This window comes from Pagrus major, chromosome 20 (genome assembly GCF_040436345.1).
Source record: "Pagrus major chromosome 20, Pma_NU_1.0".
Lineage (NCBI taxonomy): Eukaryota > Metazoa > Chordata > Actinopteri > Spariformes > Sparidae > Pagrus > Pagrus major.
Window position 1 is genome coordinate 11,735,575 of NC_133234.1, and position 19,344 is coordinate 11,754,918.

At 41.1% G+C, this 19,344-nt stretch overlaps 1 protein-coding gene across 2 annotated transcripts in view; it reads right to left on the bottom strand.

Annotated features, from left to right (window-relative positions):
* Nucleotides 1-702: 702 nt before the first annotated feature.
* Nucleotides 703-19,344, bottom strand: part of mpp2b (MAGUK p55 scaffold protein 2b) — a 47,414-nt gene continuing 28,772 nt past the window's right edge. For both annotated transcript variants that reach the window (XM_073490401.1, XM_073490402.1), the window contains 11 exons: nucleotides 18,478-18,578; nucleotides 10,578-10,730; nucleotides 10,162-10,317; nucleotides 9,328-9,555; nucleotides 6,049-6,180; nucleotides 5,846-5,948; nucleotides 4,774-4,842; nucleotides 4,522-4,683; nucleotides 3,993-4,195; nucleotides 3,474-3,602; nucleotides 703-2,137 (listed from right to left, as the gene is read on the bottom strand). In XM_073490401.1, the coding sequence (XP_073346502.1) occupies nucleotides 1,961-2,137; nucleotides 3,474-3,602; nucleotides 3,993-4,195; nucleotides 4,522-4,683; nucleotides 4,774-4,842; nucleotides 5,846-5,948; nucleotides 6,049-6,180; nucleotides 9,328-9,555; nucleotides 10,162-10,317; nucleotides 10,578-10,730; nucleotides 18,478-18,578 (1,613 nt within the window). In that variant the 3' untranslated portion in view covers nucleotides 703-1,960. The remainder of the gene's footprint in view (nucleotides 2,138-3,473; nucleotides 3,603-3,992; nucleotides 4,196-4,521; nucleotides 4,684-4,773; nucleotides 4,843-5,845; nucleotides 5,949-6,048; nucleotides 6,181-9,327; nucleotides 9,556-10,161; nucleotides 10,318-10,577; nucleotides 10,731-18,477; nucleotides 18,579-19,344) is intronic.

A 19,344-nucleotide genomic window follows, 5' to 3' on the forward strand; every position in this document is an offset into this window, starting at 1 on the left:
GTTGATACCATTTTGTGGTTTTACTCAGGGTTGTCTGACTATGTTTTTCCAGGTACAGTAACTTCCTGGAGTCTAGTAGACACCACGAGATGACCAAGGCTAGCTGTTTTTTAGTCTTTTTTTATAGGCTAGGCTAACTAGCTACTCAGGATGAAGGTCAACTATTTTTCCCAAAATGTCAAACTATTTCCTCAACACTGAAAAATGTTCTGTGTTAGTTAATGTAGAGCTACAGGCTCATATGTACTTTATATGATTTGAAATACAGAGTATAAAACAATGTATAACAATTTCAAAATAAACTGGAGCATAATTTAACTTCTCTTTCATGCAGTTTGACCCGAAGCTGACGAGCGTATGGCCGGGCGGCCCGCCACCTGCCTACGAGATGTATCCTATAACGCTTCCTCTGGCACCTCATCACTGGACGACACCCAACCTCACCCAGCACCCATAACCACCCACAGAGGATACGCCAGACATCCACCAGCTAAAATCTATTTCAACCGACGACAAACGTTTGTGTTGTTACCGTGTGTTTTGAGGAATAGTAGTAATTTATTTCATGTAATATTTTGATCTTAACTTAGAATAATTAGCGTTATTATTATTAACTGTAGAGACAGTGAAGCATTATTCTCAACATTTTCGATTTTAATACATTTTTATATGAACATCAAAACTACAGTGTAGTTGTCCGACTGCATCTACACACCAGCAGAATCATCAAAGCACCAGGTTGTTTTCTATGTTATACTATATACTCTTTATTACAATACAGTACTTACAAGTTTGAGGGAAAATAAAATAAATAGTAAATAAGTTGCCAGTATTATTTTTTTCTATTTTCTAAGACAGAACAGTGATAGAGTGATTCCTTGGCTTTTGAACCATGTTAAGGCAAAAGTAAGTATGAATTTGAAGCCACTGATAAATATTTTACTGTTTGTACATTGAAAATAACAAAAAAAAAAATGTTTCCATCAATTGTATTGTGAAAGAATATGTTTGCCTTCATTATACAATCGGTGCATACTGTAGGCTACTTCTTCATTTTTAGTCATTTGTTTTTTTTTTCTTTGAGGGTTTAAGTGTTCTCAGTGCTACAAAAACAACTCCAACCGAATTGAGCAGGTAGTAGTCGGACACTTTGATCCATTCGCCTGATCCTCTCTCTGTAGCCGGACGCTTTACCAGCATAAGACAACAAATGTACAATGTAATCAACATTGAAAAGGAGACAAAAACAAGTTGAGACTTTAAGATTAATGCAAAATGTCTCAATAAAAGAGTTTTCCACTGCCTCCGTTGTGTTTACGTATATATCAGTGAGTGTGTGAGCACATGTATTGCATGTCTATTTTTTCGTTTTAAATCATCTATTGCTGTTCATTTTTCAAATTAGTGGAGACAGACGAGATAAAGCACATTTCTGAACACATACAATCATACCGTATGATCAAATGGTAAAATATAGAGGATTTGATACAAATATGACATTTGGTATCTACCTTTCTTCAACCAATCTGTCCTACCGATCCAATGTAAACATTGCACTACATAAAGTAGGAAAAGGCTAAAAAGTTCAACGAAAAACCTTCAACAGAGCACTGTTATCTTCAAAACATCTTCTTTACTCTAAGTCTATTTCCACGTTTATGACTCACTCACACTATTGCACTAAACCTCATAATCAACTCTAAATCCTTCTCAACAAATATCAATTAAATTCTTCAGATTCTGACAAATAAAAATACAACTTGACATTAGGCTCAACAGAGGAACACTAAGTTTGTACAAAAACGCTCTACATGAGGCTGGTCATTTGCACTGAATCATGACGCTTTGGCCCTCCACCACCCACGACTCCATGGAGACGGCCCCCCCCTCTGGAGCTAAATCGTCCTCCGCCCTCCGACCCTGAGGCCCTGGCACCTTGCTGGTAAGCCCTCGGTGACTTTCAGAAGACCCAGCTGACAGGCACCCACTGCTGCTCCGTTGACAGTTTATCCAGCGCCAACCGTAGACTTCGGAACGCCGCTTCCAGGCCGTCGTTTACGATGCAGAGGTCAAAGTAATGTCCGTATGCTCGCTTAATGCGCTCGCTCTCGTCCACCGTCCTCTTTAGTTCAGAGTCCTGGAAGGAGCAGAGCAGGACAGTGAGAAAGTTAGGAGAAAATAAATAAAATGAGCAGGCAATTACTTTGATGGAAGATCAGTGTAAACAGTGAAACTGAAACTAGTTTACACAATTTAAATGGTAGAAATAAAACGTTCTTGTTTGATTTACACAGCGAAGAGGAATGCAAACATGCAAACATTAGGCATTTCAATTACTAACAATGATCACGTTTACAAGCACAATCATTTTCCAATAATATTCCAAATGTGACAATGTGTCAAATTTGATTTGTGTCATATAAACAACATATTCTGATTGGATATTTTAAATTAGGCCTTATTCCAAATGTAACATTTTCTGATAAGGACGTGATATGCTGATATTATTCAGGTTTTAGGAGCATTCATTCAGAATGTGTTCCACAATTTCTTAATAAACAAATGTTTCAAAAAAAAAAAAGAATGTGTTCCACAATTAGGGTTTTTATGACAGTTTCACAGCCTCCTGCCTGGTTACCGTCAGCTCTGTGCGTTGCTTGGCCAACCATTTGCAAGGCGGGGGTCGAGACGCACGCACTACAGAAAAGCCCACATTTCTGGTACCTAATTATAAACATTATGAAATATTTGGATATCAACGTGATTTTTGGAAATGCTCAAATATGACATAGTCCCCCAAACATCAAACCAGTGTGACGAGCAGAGACAAAACAGCAGAAGCATACAAATTTTCTACCAACGTGGAACCGTTTCACGCACATTGTGAAACGGCCTCCGTTGATGACAAATCCTTGATTACAATTGTTTAACTCAAAATTAGTAGAAACAAGGGCTGGTTCACTAGATAGCACCACGCGTTCAAGAATCTTTAAAGAATCAGGTTCAAGAACCAGAGCTAATTTGGTGAAAACAGGGGCTACAGTGATTTATTCACTTATTTGTTTATTTAACAGGGACAGTGAACAGTTTCTTAGCTGTACCAGAGTGAGCTATAAGTTAATTTACATCAACATCTCTATTTAGAAAATTAAGACTATAGTATAGAAGAAAACAGAAGACAATATATATTCACTGTAAAACAGCATCAGCAACCCCAACAACAACAACATCAATAAGATTTCAAAACAATAAAACTCTACAACAATAACAGCCAGATTTCAAGAGATTAGAGAAGTATTTGTGTTTATGCATGACGGGAACACGATTAGGTTTATTTTAGCCATCATCTCATCCTAAAATTAAAATCAGTGAAGCTGCAGCACTCTCTAAAGTGAAATCCATCTTTGATAGAAGACTGTGTTTATGTAGGAGCCTATTTGTCACAGGAGACAATAAATGAGACACACACTCACCGTTAACTGTTTTGTAACCACTCCCGACTCGATCGCTGACCTATTCATAGCTTTGAGAACCTCAAAATCCGGAGCTTCGATGAACACTACGTAGGGCAGGAACTCTGACGTCCGCAGGACTTTGAGAGCCTTTCGGAGAAAAACAAATTTAAGTGAGACATTTTACAATCACTGCATCAATGCACAGCGAGCAATGGGAAAAGCTGAGACTAACGTGCAATTATAAAGCTGAGAATGTGATTACAACACAACTGCAGCATCTTCATCCAACACATTCATCAAGCTAATGTGCGTAAATAAGATTAGCTGAGTGTTTCCAGCGAGTAATGCTGATCATTAAGAGAACCTTTTTTGATTAATATTGATGATGTGCTTGGCATGAAAATACTTCAGTAGCAACAAGCTGTACATAATTTGTTTGAATACACTGCAGAACAAAAAATGGATGGAGGTTTGGATGGGAGAGGAACAGAAGCAAGAAATAGAGAAGGAGAGCGTACATATGTGAGCTTCCTCTACCTGTGGGTTGACGTCCAGGATGCAGATCTTTCCTGTTTCTATCACCTCGTGTATGGAGTTGATCTTAGTGCCATAAAGGTTCCCGTCGTACTCGCCGTGCTCCAAGAAACGGCCGTTTTTGATGTCGCACTCCATTTCGCTGCGGGTCATGAAGGAGTACATCTGGCCGTCCCTCTCGTCCACCTTTGGTTTTCTGGAGGTGACTGAAGAATAAACAGAGGCAGAAATCGATCCTCTGCACAGATATTAACTGGTAAAATACAAGGATTAAATCACAAAAACGAGGGGAAAATATATAAATAAATTTAAAAAATACTACAATTGTACTTCAACTTCAACATTAAGGGCTCCATAGATCGTTTCAATAGGGCCCCGGGAGATATGAGATCATGAGGACAAAGAAAGAAGTACGCAAAAAAAATTCATCAAACACCACAACAATAAAAGACGAATATGTTGCAAGCTGCTCAATGACAGATTGTGTATCACTGTATGTGGTTTCCCAGTGATGATGGATGACTGCACTCACAGGGGATGGTGGTGCCGTACCGCTGAGGATCTGACACCAGCAGCTTGTTTTTCAGACTGCGACGGCCGACCCCCTGTGCACCAATCAGAACCAGCGTCTTCCTCCTGAAGGGCGGGACCTTGGCAACCTCTTCATATATCCGCAGCTCGTGGCGGTCGAATTCTATTCAGAATCGGTGAGATGAACATGATAAATAAACACATAAAACAATAAACAAGTCCAATTTATGTGAAACAGAAACTGCGGAAGTACCTGCGTTCTTGGTTGTTAAGTACATCATCTTTTTTTTCTTCTTACCACCCATCCCAGCACATAGAGGACCTGAGACAGACACACAAAACACCATCAAACCTCAAACCTTGGTGCTTGTGTCTGCCCGCCACTTCGACAAATCCCCTGTTAGAATGATGCACTATCAAGGTGAAATGTCTTTGAAAGCACTGCTGGGTCATAAATCAAAAGTCTGAGAAGGTTATAGGGAGACAACACCACTAGATGGCACTGTGCACTAACATTGATTAGTCTATGTCTCCTGCCAGAGGACACCTGTGACTCTGCGATCTGTTCAATATGGCAGATTATTTAGCCACAGGGGGGAAAATGTCTCCTGAGCTGAGACATGCATGAAGGCAAACGCCTCATTTCAGAACACTTCAAGCTGTGACAACAAATACTGTGTGCACCTTGTAGCTTTATTGCGTGCCAAAAATGACGTAATTTCCTTAATTTATGATTTGATTAAACCATCCGAAAAAGACCTGTTCAGATTTTTTATTCAAAACATCCTCTCACTCGGGATAATACATGGAAAACGAGCTAACACACAGATGTGTCCTTCCCAGGCTCCAAGGGCAGTACAGTTGGGCTGTCATCTTCCTCTCCTCCACAAGTGAAGGGCACGCAGCCGGCTGTGACTCACCACCTGGCTGTTGAGGACTCAGATAAATCGAAAGGAGCCTCTTTTCACTCTCATAGAGATGATTATTGATCAGGCTTGCTTGTATTTACAGGGGTCTTATCACCACTCCTGAGGGCTGTTTCTGAATGTCAGATGCTGCAGCTTAATAACCAGCAGATTGGATCGGGCCTGGCTAAGTCACGGCGGATGCTCATTACCAGTTCTCCAGTGCTGACTGACGAAGCAGCAGACTGGTGAGGCAAGAGGAGGCTGAGCGGCCCCGGCGCAGGATGAAATGCTTGTATGATACGGAGAGGAACAGATGTTGTCTTTGTTGTCGGTGTGTTTGTGCGGCGAGGAGCCCGCTCTGAATCTGCATAATGAGAAGTGGCTCTCTGCTCTGCTGCGTGCTGCTGAGAGGCGTACCTGTGGTGGCGAGCTCCAGATCTCTCTTCACAAACGCTTTCCTCTTCTCCTCGAGTAGCTGGCTCGGGATTAGACCTGCACTGCCTCCCTCGATGTGACAGGCCTGCGAGGGAAACACACGTACAGATAAAAACTCTTCGATTTAAGCTCAAGCAATCGATGTTTAACATCTTTGGTTGAAATATTCTTGGGGCGTTGCTGACCTGCCACCAGTTGAGGTCCTCCTGGTTGAAAATCTGTAGGATGTCTCCACTGTTGAAGCCAAGCCCTGCTTCCTTACAGGGAATCAGGTTATCATGAGATGGGTCATAGTCAAAGTGACACTTGACAAAGGCCTAAACGGATAAACAAAAGAGGGAACATGTCAGTAAAATTGCTGCAATGGATGTCAAAACAGACAGGACAAATACATATTCAACTGAGGCTGGAAATACAATATGAACCTATGCTGCCTCTGATGTGGTATATGAACATGATCTGTGGGGAGTGTCCATCAATATGGAATACACTTCTCCATCTCTCAGACCACTTTCCCTTCATCTCAAGGCTACAGGTCTCAGCTCATAAACCAAACCCTGTATCCCAACCCCCACTGACAGGACAAGGAGTCGGAGAGACGGACAGACAGTCATACAGAGAGACAGAGAGAGACAGAAATAAAGAGAGAGAGAGCCAAAATCTGTAGCCATGGCAACGATTCCCCCCCACCCCCCTGCACTTGACGCCTTTCCTCGTACTGAACTGATGCATGAAAAGGCTGCCAGCCCTTACTGTACGGCATTGTGTGTGTGTGTGTGTGTGTGTGTGAGAGAGAGTGAGTGTTATTCCCCTGTAAGGACACATACACTTAAAAACACACACTCTGATAGTCTCAACTGGCCAAAGGGAGCTGTCAGCTGAGTTTAGTCACCAAGTGATGACCGAGCTCGAGGCGTGAAGCGCAGACAGCTGGATTGCATTCAGAGAGAACCTTTGGGAACAACTCTGATAATTGCAACTCCTCACGCCGGCCAGCATCCACCTCCACAGCTCTTTACAGCGCGAGCACGGCCAAATCACTCTTTAATATCTGTGATAGGCGGCCGCAATTACGTGTTCAAGTAGGCACTTTGATATCGGGAGCTGATACCACAAAAGAGGAAAACCTAACACTCTTAACACTCCGGGTTTCACAAAGTGAAGGTCTTCAGATGACATAATGAAGAAATGTGTCCTTACAGAAAAGCTGGCATCTTTTGAAATGTTTGAAAGAGCCGTGACACTGCACATACCTTTCCAGTGAATAGGCCTACTAAATTGGAGGGTGTTTTCTTACACAAAAGCAATCTTAGAGCATTTCTGCCAGACGGGCTGTGGTCCTGCTGGAAATGTGATTTTCTTTTTTTTTTAAATTATGTATTGCTGCTGTCAAATGTAAACTTGCCAAGTTTGGATTTAATATTAATGGAGACATATTATGCTTATTTTCAGGTTCATAGTTCTATTTTGGGTTACTACTAGAATAGGTTTACATGCTTTAATGCTCAAAAAACACATCAGTTTTCTCATACTGTCCAGTGCTGCAGCTCTGTCTTCAACCACTGTCTGAAACGTTCTGTTTTAGCTCCTGTCTCTGATTTTCTGTTTCTGATTGGTCAGCTCACCACTAGCAACAACAGAGCAGCTGTGCTAAATCAATTCTTACGTGCCAAACTAGCTCCTGGGCATAAATGATGCAAATGTGTGACATGGTGACGTAGTGTGATGTCACAAAGTCACAGCTAAAAGAGTTATGTAACAAGGGACTCTGTGAGGCTTTGAGGTAAATGCTAATGCTACCATGGCAACATACTCACAATGACGATGCTAGGTTATACTGTCTCAGCATGTTAGCATTGTTCACCCTCCTCATCATCTTAGTTTAGCATTTTGTCATAAACCAACAGTTTGGATGCATAAAATCAGACCTGAGCTGCAAGAAAAAGTTCAGTTAACCAAAAAGTTTGCATAAATTATTATAATTCATGGATGGAATAAATGTCTCAATTTAATGGCAATCCATAAAATAGTTTTCACTCAAAACCTCAAATGTCAACTGAGCCAGTGCTGGAGGAAAACTTAAATTACAAAAGTCAGCAGAAGACATCCTCTGGGACATCTGTACAAAATAATAATCCATCCGACAGTGAAGAGATGTTTCAGTCTCCTGAAGAACCGACATTAGTGTGGCTGAAAATGAATTCTCATCCGTTTGAAAACTAATTTTTCAGTTCCTCTAATTTTGGGAATACAATTTTTCACCAAACAGCAACAATATGCTTCAAAAAATTTTTATGTCGATGCTAATAATCCCGGCACATAAACCCGCTCCACATCATTTTCTTGTACATTATGTTCTCGTATATTTCGGTCTGGTGTAAGGAATTAATTCGGCATGGCTTCTTCAAGCTCTAGTGTTCCTGTTCTCTGCTGCTGAGACCAATCAGTCACAGAGACTTGTTTCTAACACATCTCTAGCTGTACACTGCATCCACTGATGTGCTCTATCCTCACATCCTATTGGCAATACATCACCACACAAGATAACCCTTTTATGTCCCTTTACTCTAAACTGGGTCACAGTTTCAGTGAAAGGCCTCCTGAGAAAGCTAGTGTTCATTAGTTAGTATTACCCAAGGAAAGCTACGACCACACTATGTTGCCCTCTAAAAGTTTTTCAGCTGTTATACAACACTTTCTTGATTAATTTCCAACAAATATTTGATATCCACCAACTCAAATTGTCTTTTTGATGTGAACTTTACAACCATCGGAGGGAAGGACTTGATTCAACAAGGACAAGGACAAGGACTGTAATAATTTATCTAAAATGTATAAGCAGAAAATGACACTGCTTTTGGATAAGTGACAAAACTGTAATGCAGGTATTATAGCCAAGTAGCCAATGTCATCTACAAAGTCCCGCTGTAGAATTAGATATATGATTCTTGGCATGGCATACAAGGTTACAGAGAGCAGGGAGGATGCCAGGGAGGACGGTGAGTGGTACTTACTTTACTGATGAAAACAACAGTATCCTTTCAAACTAATCACAACTTTTTATATAAAGTTTGACTCTGGATGGGTCATTTGAAAGTAAGGACATGGCGAGACATTTTAACCACTAGGAGTTGCAGTAAAACTCCAAAACAAGCACAAATTTGAGTTGCGTAGCCACTGTCATGAACAGATTTGACACATTTACAGGTATCTTGAGGTAATCAGAAAGTAAATCAAAGTGTCAGATGTTGAATTGTTACTCTAAGCAAAGAGTAGCTTTCTCAGCATCAGATCATGGCTGGAGTCAATGCTTCTACAGGGGGCAGTGCATGGAAGTCTAAAAATGCTTTACAGAAACTGGATCAGTTGTAACCAAAGCACGATCAGCCAGACCCAAAGTGACTACGCCATCAGAAGATCAATAGAGTTGTGAATTGTGGCAGTTGGTTGCACTCTCAGCTGACCTGTCTTGCTGTGTGTGGCTCCTGGTAGCTGGGCAGGATCTTCAGCACCACGCTGCCGCTCGCCTCCTTCAGCATCTCCTGGAGCACTTTGGGGTCGTTGCCCACCTCCTTGCCGTTCACCTCCTTGATGATGTCGCCCACATGGAGCAGACCTTGCTGGTCGATCATGCCGCCGTGGAGGATCCTGGCAATCACCAGCTCGCCGCTCTCCACTCGAAATGTCACTCCCTACATAAACAGCCACAGGCCAAAAATATAATAATCAAGTGGGCTCCTCAAAACAAATACAGCCTAACTTTTATTAATGGTCTCGCAATGTCCTCTATTACATAGCAGTACAAGTAGGAGGGGGTGAGGTTGAGTGTTTTTGAACAAGCAGCAAACGCTATGGCTGAGAGCCAAATGGAACATCCAACTGCTCCATTCAGGAGATATTTAGATTAATAAACACAGGTAGTCAGTTGCTGTTGTCATTTTTCCCATTTAGGATCCACTTATGCTTCTTCACCTTGGCACTGATAACTTCCTTTATACAAAATGAATGTCTCAAGAGATAATAGAATAATAAAAGAATAATGTACTAATGTTATAACAGAGTCCTTAGTCCTCAACAAAACGTCAACTTACCGCAGATAAAGTGCCTCTTTTTTGTGCTACAAAGCAGCATAAATCTGACTCGACGCCCTTTTTAACAATGCTACAAAAAGAGCTCATTATACTGAGTGCACGTGCCGCCTACAAAACACAAATCATACCATGTACTGAGGAGCTTTATCTCTTTATAATTTACAAGAAGCCTCTATCCTGCCTCAGTGATTACAGTGGCAGACTCACCAGATGCTCGCCAGACACCTTCCGGATGCCCACCATCCTGACTGCGTCTGGGGGGACGGGCTGGTTGTTGAGGGCTGCGTCCATGAAGGAACATGGGCTGGGGGGAGGAGTCTCGTAGTTTTTGGATGCCACAGAATCGTGGGTCTCCAGGAGGGACTGTGAGCAGAACAGCAGGTGATGCAAAGACATGTTTTTCCACATCAGGAGCTTATAAGATAATAGATTCATGCTATATTGGACAAGTCAGAGCTCTTGTCAGACACTGCATGGGCTGTAATACATAAACTACTGTAGCTCCAAATCAATTTAATCCATGTTAGCAACACATGCATCATTAAGCATGAACATCACTTTGAAAAGTAATCAAAGGTTTAGCCCGAGTGCCTGTTAATAAGAGTCAGCCCTATCACTCAAACCTGAAAGTGAGGCTCCTTCAGGATGCGGACCAGCTCGTCGGCCACCTGGCTCCTGTTTGCAAGCGGGCTAAGCTCCTTGAGGATATCCTGGACCAGCTCCATGTTGTTCTCCCTCACCGCCTCGAGCTTGGGCTCCTCAAACTGCTCGTGAGCCTGGGAATTTAATGAATACAAAAACCAGTCCAGTCTCTGGGAAGGGATTTATAACATTTAGTTCCTCTGCTCCTTCTCAGTGAGCAGCTAATGCACCTCACCGAGGTATAATGAAATCTTTTCTGACTTCTGCGGGACTGTTGTTATTCAGTAATACCGAAAAGAACATAATAACAAGCAAGCAAAACAGCAACCTCAAACCAACACCCTGCTGAGAAAAACACACAGTCTGTACTCATAAATCTTCACTGAATAACATGAAAATCAAGAAAAATAAGCACAAACTTGAGTCAAATCTTGTGCCCTGTGGCTGTTTTCAATGTGTTGCTGTGGAACATCAATATTTCAGGTTGCATTCATTCTCACTTTCTTCTCCTCTGCTGCCAAGGACACAGGATCCAGTGTCTTATTGACATGGCTTTCACACCTCTGGTCCAGGTTCACAGATATAAAATTAATTACGTTATCCCATCTGGATTTTGGTTTGGGATGTTTCCGTTATATTTTTGTGACAAAAAAATCTGACTTTTGTTTTTCAATTTTTGCAATTAAATGTTGATAGATTTCTATACTGATATATGATAGAATTTAAAGATAGAATATGTAACATTCTGGCATTAAGATTAAGATAATTCATTAAGTATTTTGTTGAGTTGTGTACTCATGTTATCTCAATTGTTTCCAACAAATAAACCCAGAAAAATACATAATTTTACTCACTGTTCATAGACAAGGTGATGTTTGAGTTTGAGTCACGTTACGTTAGGGTTTGGGCTGCTGGATGATGCCACTGTCCATCACTGATGGCAGACAGTCACTGAGAATGAAGCCCTCTATCATCGTAACATTGTGATTTAAGAGTCCCTCCACCATCACTAGAGAGTCCAAAAAAGGACTGTGTCTCCTCAAAGTTAGCTTAAAGGTGCAATACGTAAGAATTTTAGTTGAGACCATTTAAAAAATGTCGACAGATTATGAAGAAATAACAGTTTTTACAGAATGGCATCTATATAATGACTATTGTGCTGCAGAGATATCTACTGAAGTTAGCATGCTAACCAGCTAGCCCTGGCTCTAAAGCTCCTCTGCTAACAATGCAAACACCAACACTCCTATATTGCTCCGAGCTCCCAGTCCGGACCATTAGATGCACGGCTAACTAAGCTAACTAGCTAACGGCAGCTACAGCTAGCAGCAGTTAGCAGTCACTCTGGTGATATGCTGGCCAATTCTTTGATTATGCAGGATATGATCGGTAGGAGTTGTGTTATGTGGGAGAAATTATAAAGCAACATTGATGTTGCTGGTCAATGAACTACGTCACCATTGCTGTTCTTACCTTCTTATTAATCCAGTTATATAATCAGCTAGGTGAACCTAAGATGTACGTTTACAATGATGGCAGCTGTGTTTCTTTTCTGCAGCTCTCTCTGCCATTTTCTTAATGTCAGATAGATTTTTATTTGCAATGGTGTTTGTTTAACAATGACGACAACAACTCCCATGATCCCACGCTACTTCCTGACATCATCAAACTATGTCTCTTGTTTTCATTGTTTTGACAGAGAGAACCCTGGTGGCAGAAGTTACATACTGTGCACAAATTAAGTAAAACCAAATTACATGTAAGTTAAAAAAACAAAAAACACTGATACTATATAAACCCTTGAAAATTCTTCTATGTGTATCAAACATGCACAACAAAACATTTACAGTAGCTCTTCTTGTAACTGTACACCGAGCACTTTTGTATCTGAAGAATCACATTGTCAGGCAATCCCACAGAGGACTTCTCTGGCGGGACTAGTCTGGCAGCCAAGTTGTTTATTTGCTGAGGAAGAGAGGAAGAATCCCTGCCGAGGGACAGGATATGGTGCACATATACACACTAATAGATACAGATATGCACAAATGCCTGCATGTAGACAGTCCCGCACACAGATCATTATATGTACTGTAGTACACACACACACACACACACACACACACACACACACACACACACACACACACACACACACACACACACACACACACACACACACACACACACACACACACACACACACACACACACACACACACACAAGCTCTTCAGCCCTGTTCAGTGATTCGGCAGCAGGACTTTGGTGTTTTGGCAGAATTCTTTGTCTGGGACTTGAACAAAATGCCAGCATGGACACTGTGCTATATAATTGCACTGCTGTGAAAGCCATGAACATGAGGCACAACATTCCTGAAAATAAATTGACTATCTATGTCAAAAATGCCTAAAATAAATAAATATTTTTGTACTGTCTTACTGTATTGTGCATTTTACAATATCAGTTTTTCATGTTCAGCCCATCGTTGATGCCAATTATTTCACAATTACTCTGCAGAGTACTGAAAAAGACACTGCTTATCACTCCTCTCCGCTTATACATTTCAGCTAAAAAGGCTAATGAGTACTGCTGCTCTCAAGGCAAAAAGCAAATGACAAAGCAGTGTTATCATTATATTTTTCATCTCCATGAGACATTTATAATAGACGTCTGTGTTGGACCGATAGCCGTCCTTTCTCTGAAAATGTAACAAACCCTCACCTACCACTACAGCTCAGTGGCTTCTTGTACTGTGATTTAATCATTCAATATCGCCTCCACTGGTCATTAATAGAGGCCGATAATGTTAATAGATTAGTTGTAGCATTCTTACAGATACAAAATATTATATTCCTCATCTTTGATATGAAAGCTTGAATTCATGAGCAATAAAAAGCTCAGTGCTCAACTCAATACACTGAGGGGTACCAGCTGCTACAGCCTTACTTGATCTAACATCACTGAGTCAGCTCACAAACTGTATGACTATTATACTACTGTATGTGTTAGCATGAGCCATTATACTGTAACTGTCGATTTAGTCCATTGATGTTATACAGCGGGTTAAAATGTGACCAAAAGTAAAAGGCACCAAGTTGGCCTACACATTCCCCAGATCGCAATGTGATCAAGCATCCAAGGGACATGTCCAAACAAGTCTGATCCATGGAGACCTCACCATGAATCTGGATTGGCTCCGACCCATCGAGGCATGGACACAGGACCTTTATGGTGTCCTGTGGTGTCTGGCATCAGGGCTTCAGCTGTGAATCCTTCCAGCATATGGGTTGTGAGGTAGGGACTACATTGATCAGATTTGTTCTGGCACATCCCATAAGTCCTTGATCAGATCGGGATCTGGGTAATTTGGAGGCCAGGTCAATGCCTTGAGGACTATGTCTTGTTTCTTGGGCCACTCCTGAGCAGTTTTTGCTGCGTGGTAGGGCGCACTGTCCTCCTGGGGGGGCACTGCCGTCGAGAAACACTTTTACCATGAGGGGTTGTTCTTGATCTGCGTATCAAAGCCCAAGGTTTCCCAAAAGCCCATTGCGTTGTAACAAACTGATCAATGTTACTCACTTCACCTGTCAGTGGCTGTAATGTTGTGGCTGGTGGGAGTATTTAAATCAGCGCTGAGTGCCACATCAGATAAGGTTTACTACATCATGTGAAGAAAAGCTTTTTTGCATGATATTCATCAGGTTCCGCACTTTCAGTTAAATGTCAAGAGCTTGGAGGAAATGGGTTAGTAATTGTCAGGATTTGACCTCTTGTGACATGATGACTAAATTGTTTTGCACAAGCTATTTTGTAGAGCACCAGAATTCATTGTTTTCGACCATATGGCACAATTTTACAAAGACCTTGGAGTCTCATTTACAGTCTGAATGGGGGAAGTGTGATAACTTGGACGTGAGGTTAAAAAGCACAAGTCACATAACGAAACGCCTAAAAGAAGTGTGAGCTCATTGAGCTGTCCTCAATGCCTCGATAATCCTGATTGCTCGGTTAGATATAACAGAAGAGCCGAGCATTGAGTCAGTGCCACAGTCGTGGCTGATAATAATCGAGCACTGATGAAGCTCTTTTGCATGCTGATAGCTCCCGTTGTCAATATCTGCTCATTGTGGACCTAATCATCATTTAGATTTGTTATAGAATTGCAGGTTGTGCTGATTGCATCGTTTTGTATTGCGTGGGTTGTAATCAGCACACTTGCGCCATACGCATGCAAGCAGGCAGCCTTGCTTGCACTGTTCCTTCATCCCTCCGTTAGTGTCTCCTTTCCACTCTCAGCACATTAAGTGATAGCTTGTTAAAGGTTTATAGATCTATCATGGGGTCAAGAGGAACTATTATCTTGGAAATTCTTTTCACATCCTTCAGCGAGGCATCTTTACTCATAGCTTGCATCAGCAGATTAATCTTTTATGAGATTGCTCATCAATACACTGGTACCAGCAAAAACAAACAACAAACACACACACACACACACACACACACACATGCAGTTTTCTGCAGAAGTAATCAATCAGTCTTTAGAGAGAGAAAAAGCGATGAATGGGAGAAGAGGAGGCTGTTTTTTAAGAAGTATGGGAGGTTTTTGATGCAGTACTCCCTGCTGCTCCCTGTGGATAGTCCATCTCCAAATTTCCTGAACAGAGCTGCCTCTGAATTACTGAATGAGAGTGCACAGTCGTTCCCTACGGCTCTGTCTCAGTCTGAGAAATAGCTCACATTGGACCTCCCTGGACAGGAACCTTAAGGCTACAAACAGCTTCCACCTTAGAGCAAACCAACCGACTGCTGTGCAGTGAGCTAGGAGGATAAATGTAGTGATCCACACCAATGACTATTGACAGCGAGAGAGGAAAAGGCAAAGAAATCTCAGTGCATGATGTAAACTGAATATGTATTTTTTTTCCTTGCATACTTGCAACACACAAAGGAGCACTTTTTAAAAAAGATATGTGAAACCGTGCTCTTGGCGAGATAGCAAATAGTAAGAACACGAGACGCGATGGAATGAAACTCTGAAAAGACCGTCTGCTACTGCTAAGCTCTTTCACTCTTCTACAAAAGGCTGTACTCCTGAGCAGCGACATCACATCTCTCCATGTAGAAATAGAGAACGAGTTGGAATTGGTTTCATAAGAGGGACTTTGCAAAAAGAAATGTATTATAATACTTGGCTCTGTGCAGAAAGTGCACCTTTGTGGTACCTTTAGAGTCTTCAGTATAATTAAAAACATAAAGCATGTTTGGTTCTCATTATCTCGGTTATCCAACTTAATTAAACATAGATCATGTGCACTCACTGCTAATGTCACTGCAGAAACTGAAATAGTGGGGAAATAGCAGGTCGATTTAACTGTTTAAAAAGATGAAGAGCGGTGGTCACATCTAGTAGAAACAGCACCAAGGTTTGGGGAGAGTTTGTCGAATCAAGACCTGAAAGATTTGTCATCAACTATGAAACTATGAACTCTGTTTTGAGTGTTGAAGTGTAAATAGCAATCTGATACACAAGGGAGTCTAAATTAGAATGGCTGAAGAATTTGTAGGATTAAGATTTCAGGTCAAAGTCCAGAAGTTGTGGCGATACCTGAAACAAACAGCTGATTGTTCTGACTTAAAATCGGCCCTGTAAGAGAAGGATGAATTTCTACAGCATTTTTAAGAATTGGATGCTAAAATTAAAACAATATTGGTGCTCATTTCTCCATAGGCAGGTTTTAATCTCAGATCCTCAAGAACATCTGATTCAATTCCTCACGTAAACATTAATATTTTTAATAATGCACAAAGTTAGAGGGTTCCTTGTCTTATTAACAGCAGTAGTTATCTCAGAAAATCTTTCATACCGAAGCAAAACTGGTATTTTTACTGAAATATCTCTAAAGGAACTAATATACAGATATAAATGATACCCAGCCCCAATTGCCAGCCATGTCTGAGTTTTCTTGGATAAATAGACGGAGCATCTTTGGAATAACTTCACTGATTTGCTTCCATCCAGGATGAGCTTTAATCCTGCGTCTGGGCAACTGCCCAAGAGAAGTCTCTACAAATGCAACAACGTTCGAACCTGTGTCTTCTTCATTCTTACTAATATACAGGCTTTGCGGACAAAAAAAACAATGTACTGTATGTTCTGTGTGTCAAGTAGACCACATCTAGGTAGAATGGAAATACTTGTAATCCTTCTTGAGTGCTGTTTTCATATGTGCTTTAGCAGTGAGTGTTTGAGGATTACTGTGGTGAGCTACAAGGTGCAGCTGCTTCCATGTATATTCCTCTGCCACTATCTTGGATGATGTGTAACTTATAGTAGCAGATTGTTGAAATAAAGGCAAAGGTAAGAATTTGTGGCCTTGAATATTTCATCCAAAACTTGCCTGAACCATGGATAATGCACAGGTGAGTCATTTTCAGTTCTGTGTAATTATAAACCAAATAAAGATCCTCTACTGAACACATAAACAGCTTTCAGGAGTATATACATACGTCTCAAGCCTAATAGCTGCCAGTCATTCCTGGATTCTTCATTGATCACAGGGGATGCTGCTCCACCTGCACTTGTCAATTTGTCAAACATGTCAAGGGAGCAGCGCCCTGACTGCTATTTCAAATTTTTGCTCTGATTGGCAAATGTTGTGTTGCCTTGTTAAAATGACTGACAGTTGGGAAACAGTGGAAATGTTAGAGAGAAAGATGTCTGTTCTCTGTTGTTTAGCTAAATATTGTTATATGCCGAGTTTTTCTGGATCTAAATAAAAATCCTTTCCGATGTTTTTTTAGTCTCGACAGCATCATATTCAATATACCACAACATCAGCGGCTCTCTCTGCTGTGCTTGTTATCAAATATATCCATCTACATCTAACTTGTCCACCTTCTCTGTAACCGGGAGAGATGAGAAGGTGGAAGATATTTAATTGCAAGCATTTTACCTCCTTTGTCTCCACTAAGTTTGAGCTTTATAGATAAAACCGTCATGATGATGATGAAAAATGAAGCCAATGAGGAAATGCCAAATGATGTCCGTCCTTCAAATGGCCACTTGGGGTTGGCTGCAAAAGCAAATCAATCCCCATAAAACCCCATGTTAAAATGCTCAACTATGTTTACAGCATTTGTGGTGTTTAATGCAAATATCAGACAAATAGTATGGCTTGATGTGCTTTAATTGGCTAACAGACCACAGAGGAGGCAAAGACTCTACGACAATTGTATTATAAGGTATTCTGGCTTTTTTGGGGAGAATAAAACTGTGCTTAAACGCGTAAATAACTTAGCTAGGTGGGCAAATGTAACCAACTAGGCTCTTTTTGGGTTTTGGGTTTTGATCTAATTTTGGCCTGCGCAGAGTGGCCACAAATTAATTGCTACTACTCTCTTAAATCAGCATTTTAAACTTATGAGAAAACAATGAAGCAAGAGCATTAACGTGGTAATGTGATTGCACTTGATTAAATGAAGCTGTCTTTTTAGGACAACTATTGCAAGCTGAAATTAAAAATTTAAATGCAATAATTGGTAGGAATATTTAATTTCCATTTTGCAGCATCTTCTTAATGAATCCTCTCATAAAACATGCAACTCTCTTGAAAAACATGATAATTTGTTATGCATTGGGTGTCAGTGTAAATGCAAATGATGATAGTGAAATAAAATTGTAATGTTAAGCCAAGTGTGCAAAATGCAGTGCACAGACTGCATTGAGATTTAACTAAATGTATTCAAATTGTTAATTTGCATGCATAAAATATCTCTAATCTTGCAGCATAATCACTAACTGGCATCCAACTTTATATAACTAGCCTGTGCTGATGAACACTCCTTCTCATACATAAAAGTGCAGGGTATAAAGTTGTTCTCACCACTGGGCTCTCCATGATGCCCTTGAGGAAGATGAGGTCCAGGTCATTGGCAGTCGTGGAGCTTGTGCTGTCACTCAGAGTGTCCAGGGCCTGATGCATGGCTACAAACACACGGGAAAAAGAGAAAGTTTATTTTCTCTCCACTTCCCTCCATATGTTACAGTTTCTCATGGGAAATAGACTGAAGAAAGGCAGAGAAAGAGCAAGGGAGAGCATGTTTACAGTAGTTCACACTACAGGGCTCAACAAGGGAAGGCGGGAGGGGAAGTGAGCAGGAGGGAGGAGGGAGGAGGGAGCTGCCTCACATCCTTTCCCAAGCAATTTCACCTCTGTCACTCACCCTCCTCTTAAGTCTGTCAGAAGCGACAGTATCTTTCTCCCACAACTCCCGACTTCCTCCCTCCAACACGAACACACACACACACACACACACACACACACACACACACACACACACACACACACACACACACACACACACACACACACACACACACACACACACACCAGCTTAACAACAACAAAGTTCCTGAGAGAAAAAACATTTTCACCATGACTTTTTGTGTTCATCAGTTTTTGTATGCCTGCACCAAACTATAGCACATTGTCTGAGAGATAAGAATAAGATTATTTTTTCTCGTTCAAGGTGCAGCCTTGATGTTAAGCACATAAAAGGAACTGCATGCACACACACACAGCCTTATCTCAAAGATGTAAAGTCAAACTGCTAAACCACAGACGTCACTCAATAAGACGACCAATCAATCAGCAGATGCAAGGTGGCGTCAACAATTCGATAGATGGTTCGGTTCTAGCTTCAAAAGCATCTCCACTGACTGGGAGTGTGACGCATTAAGGTGCCAAACA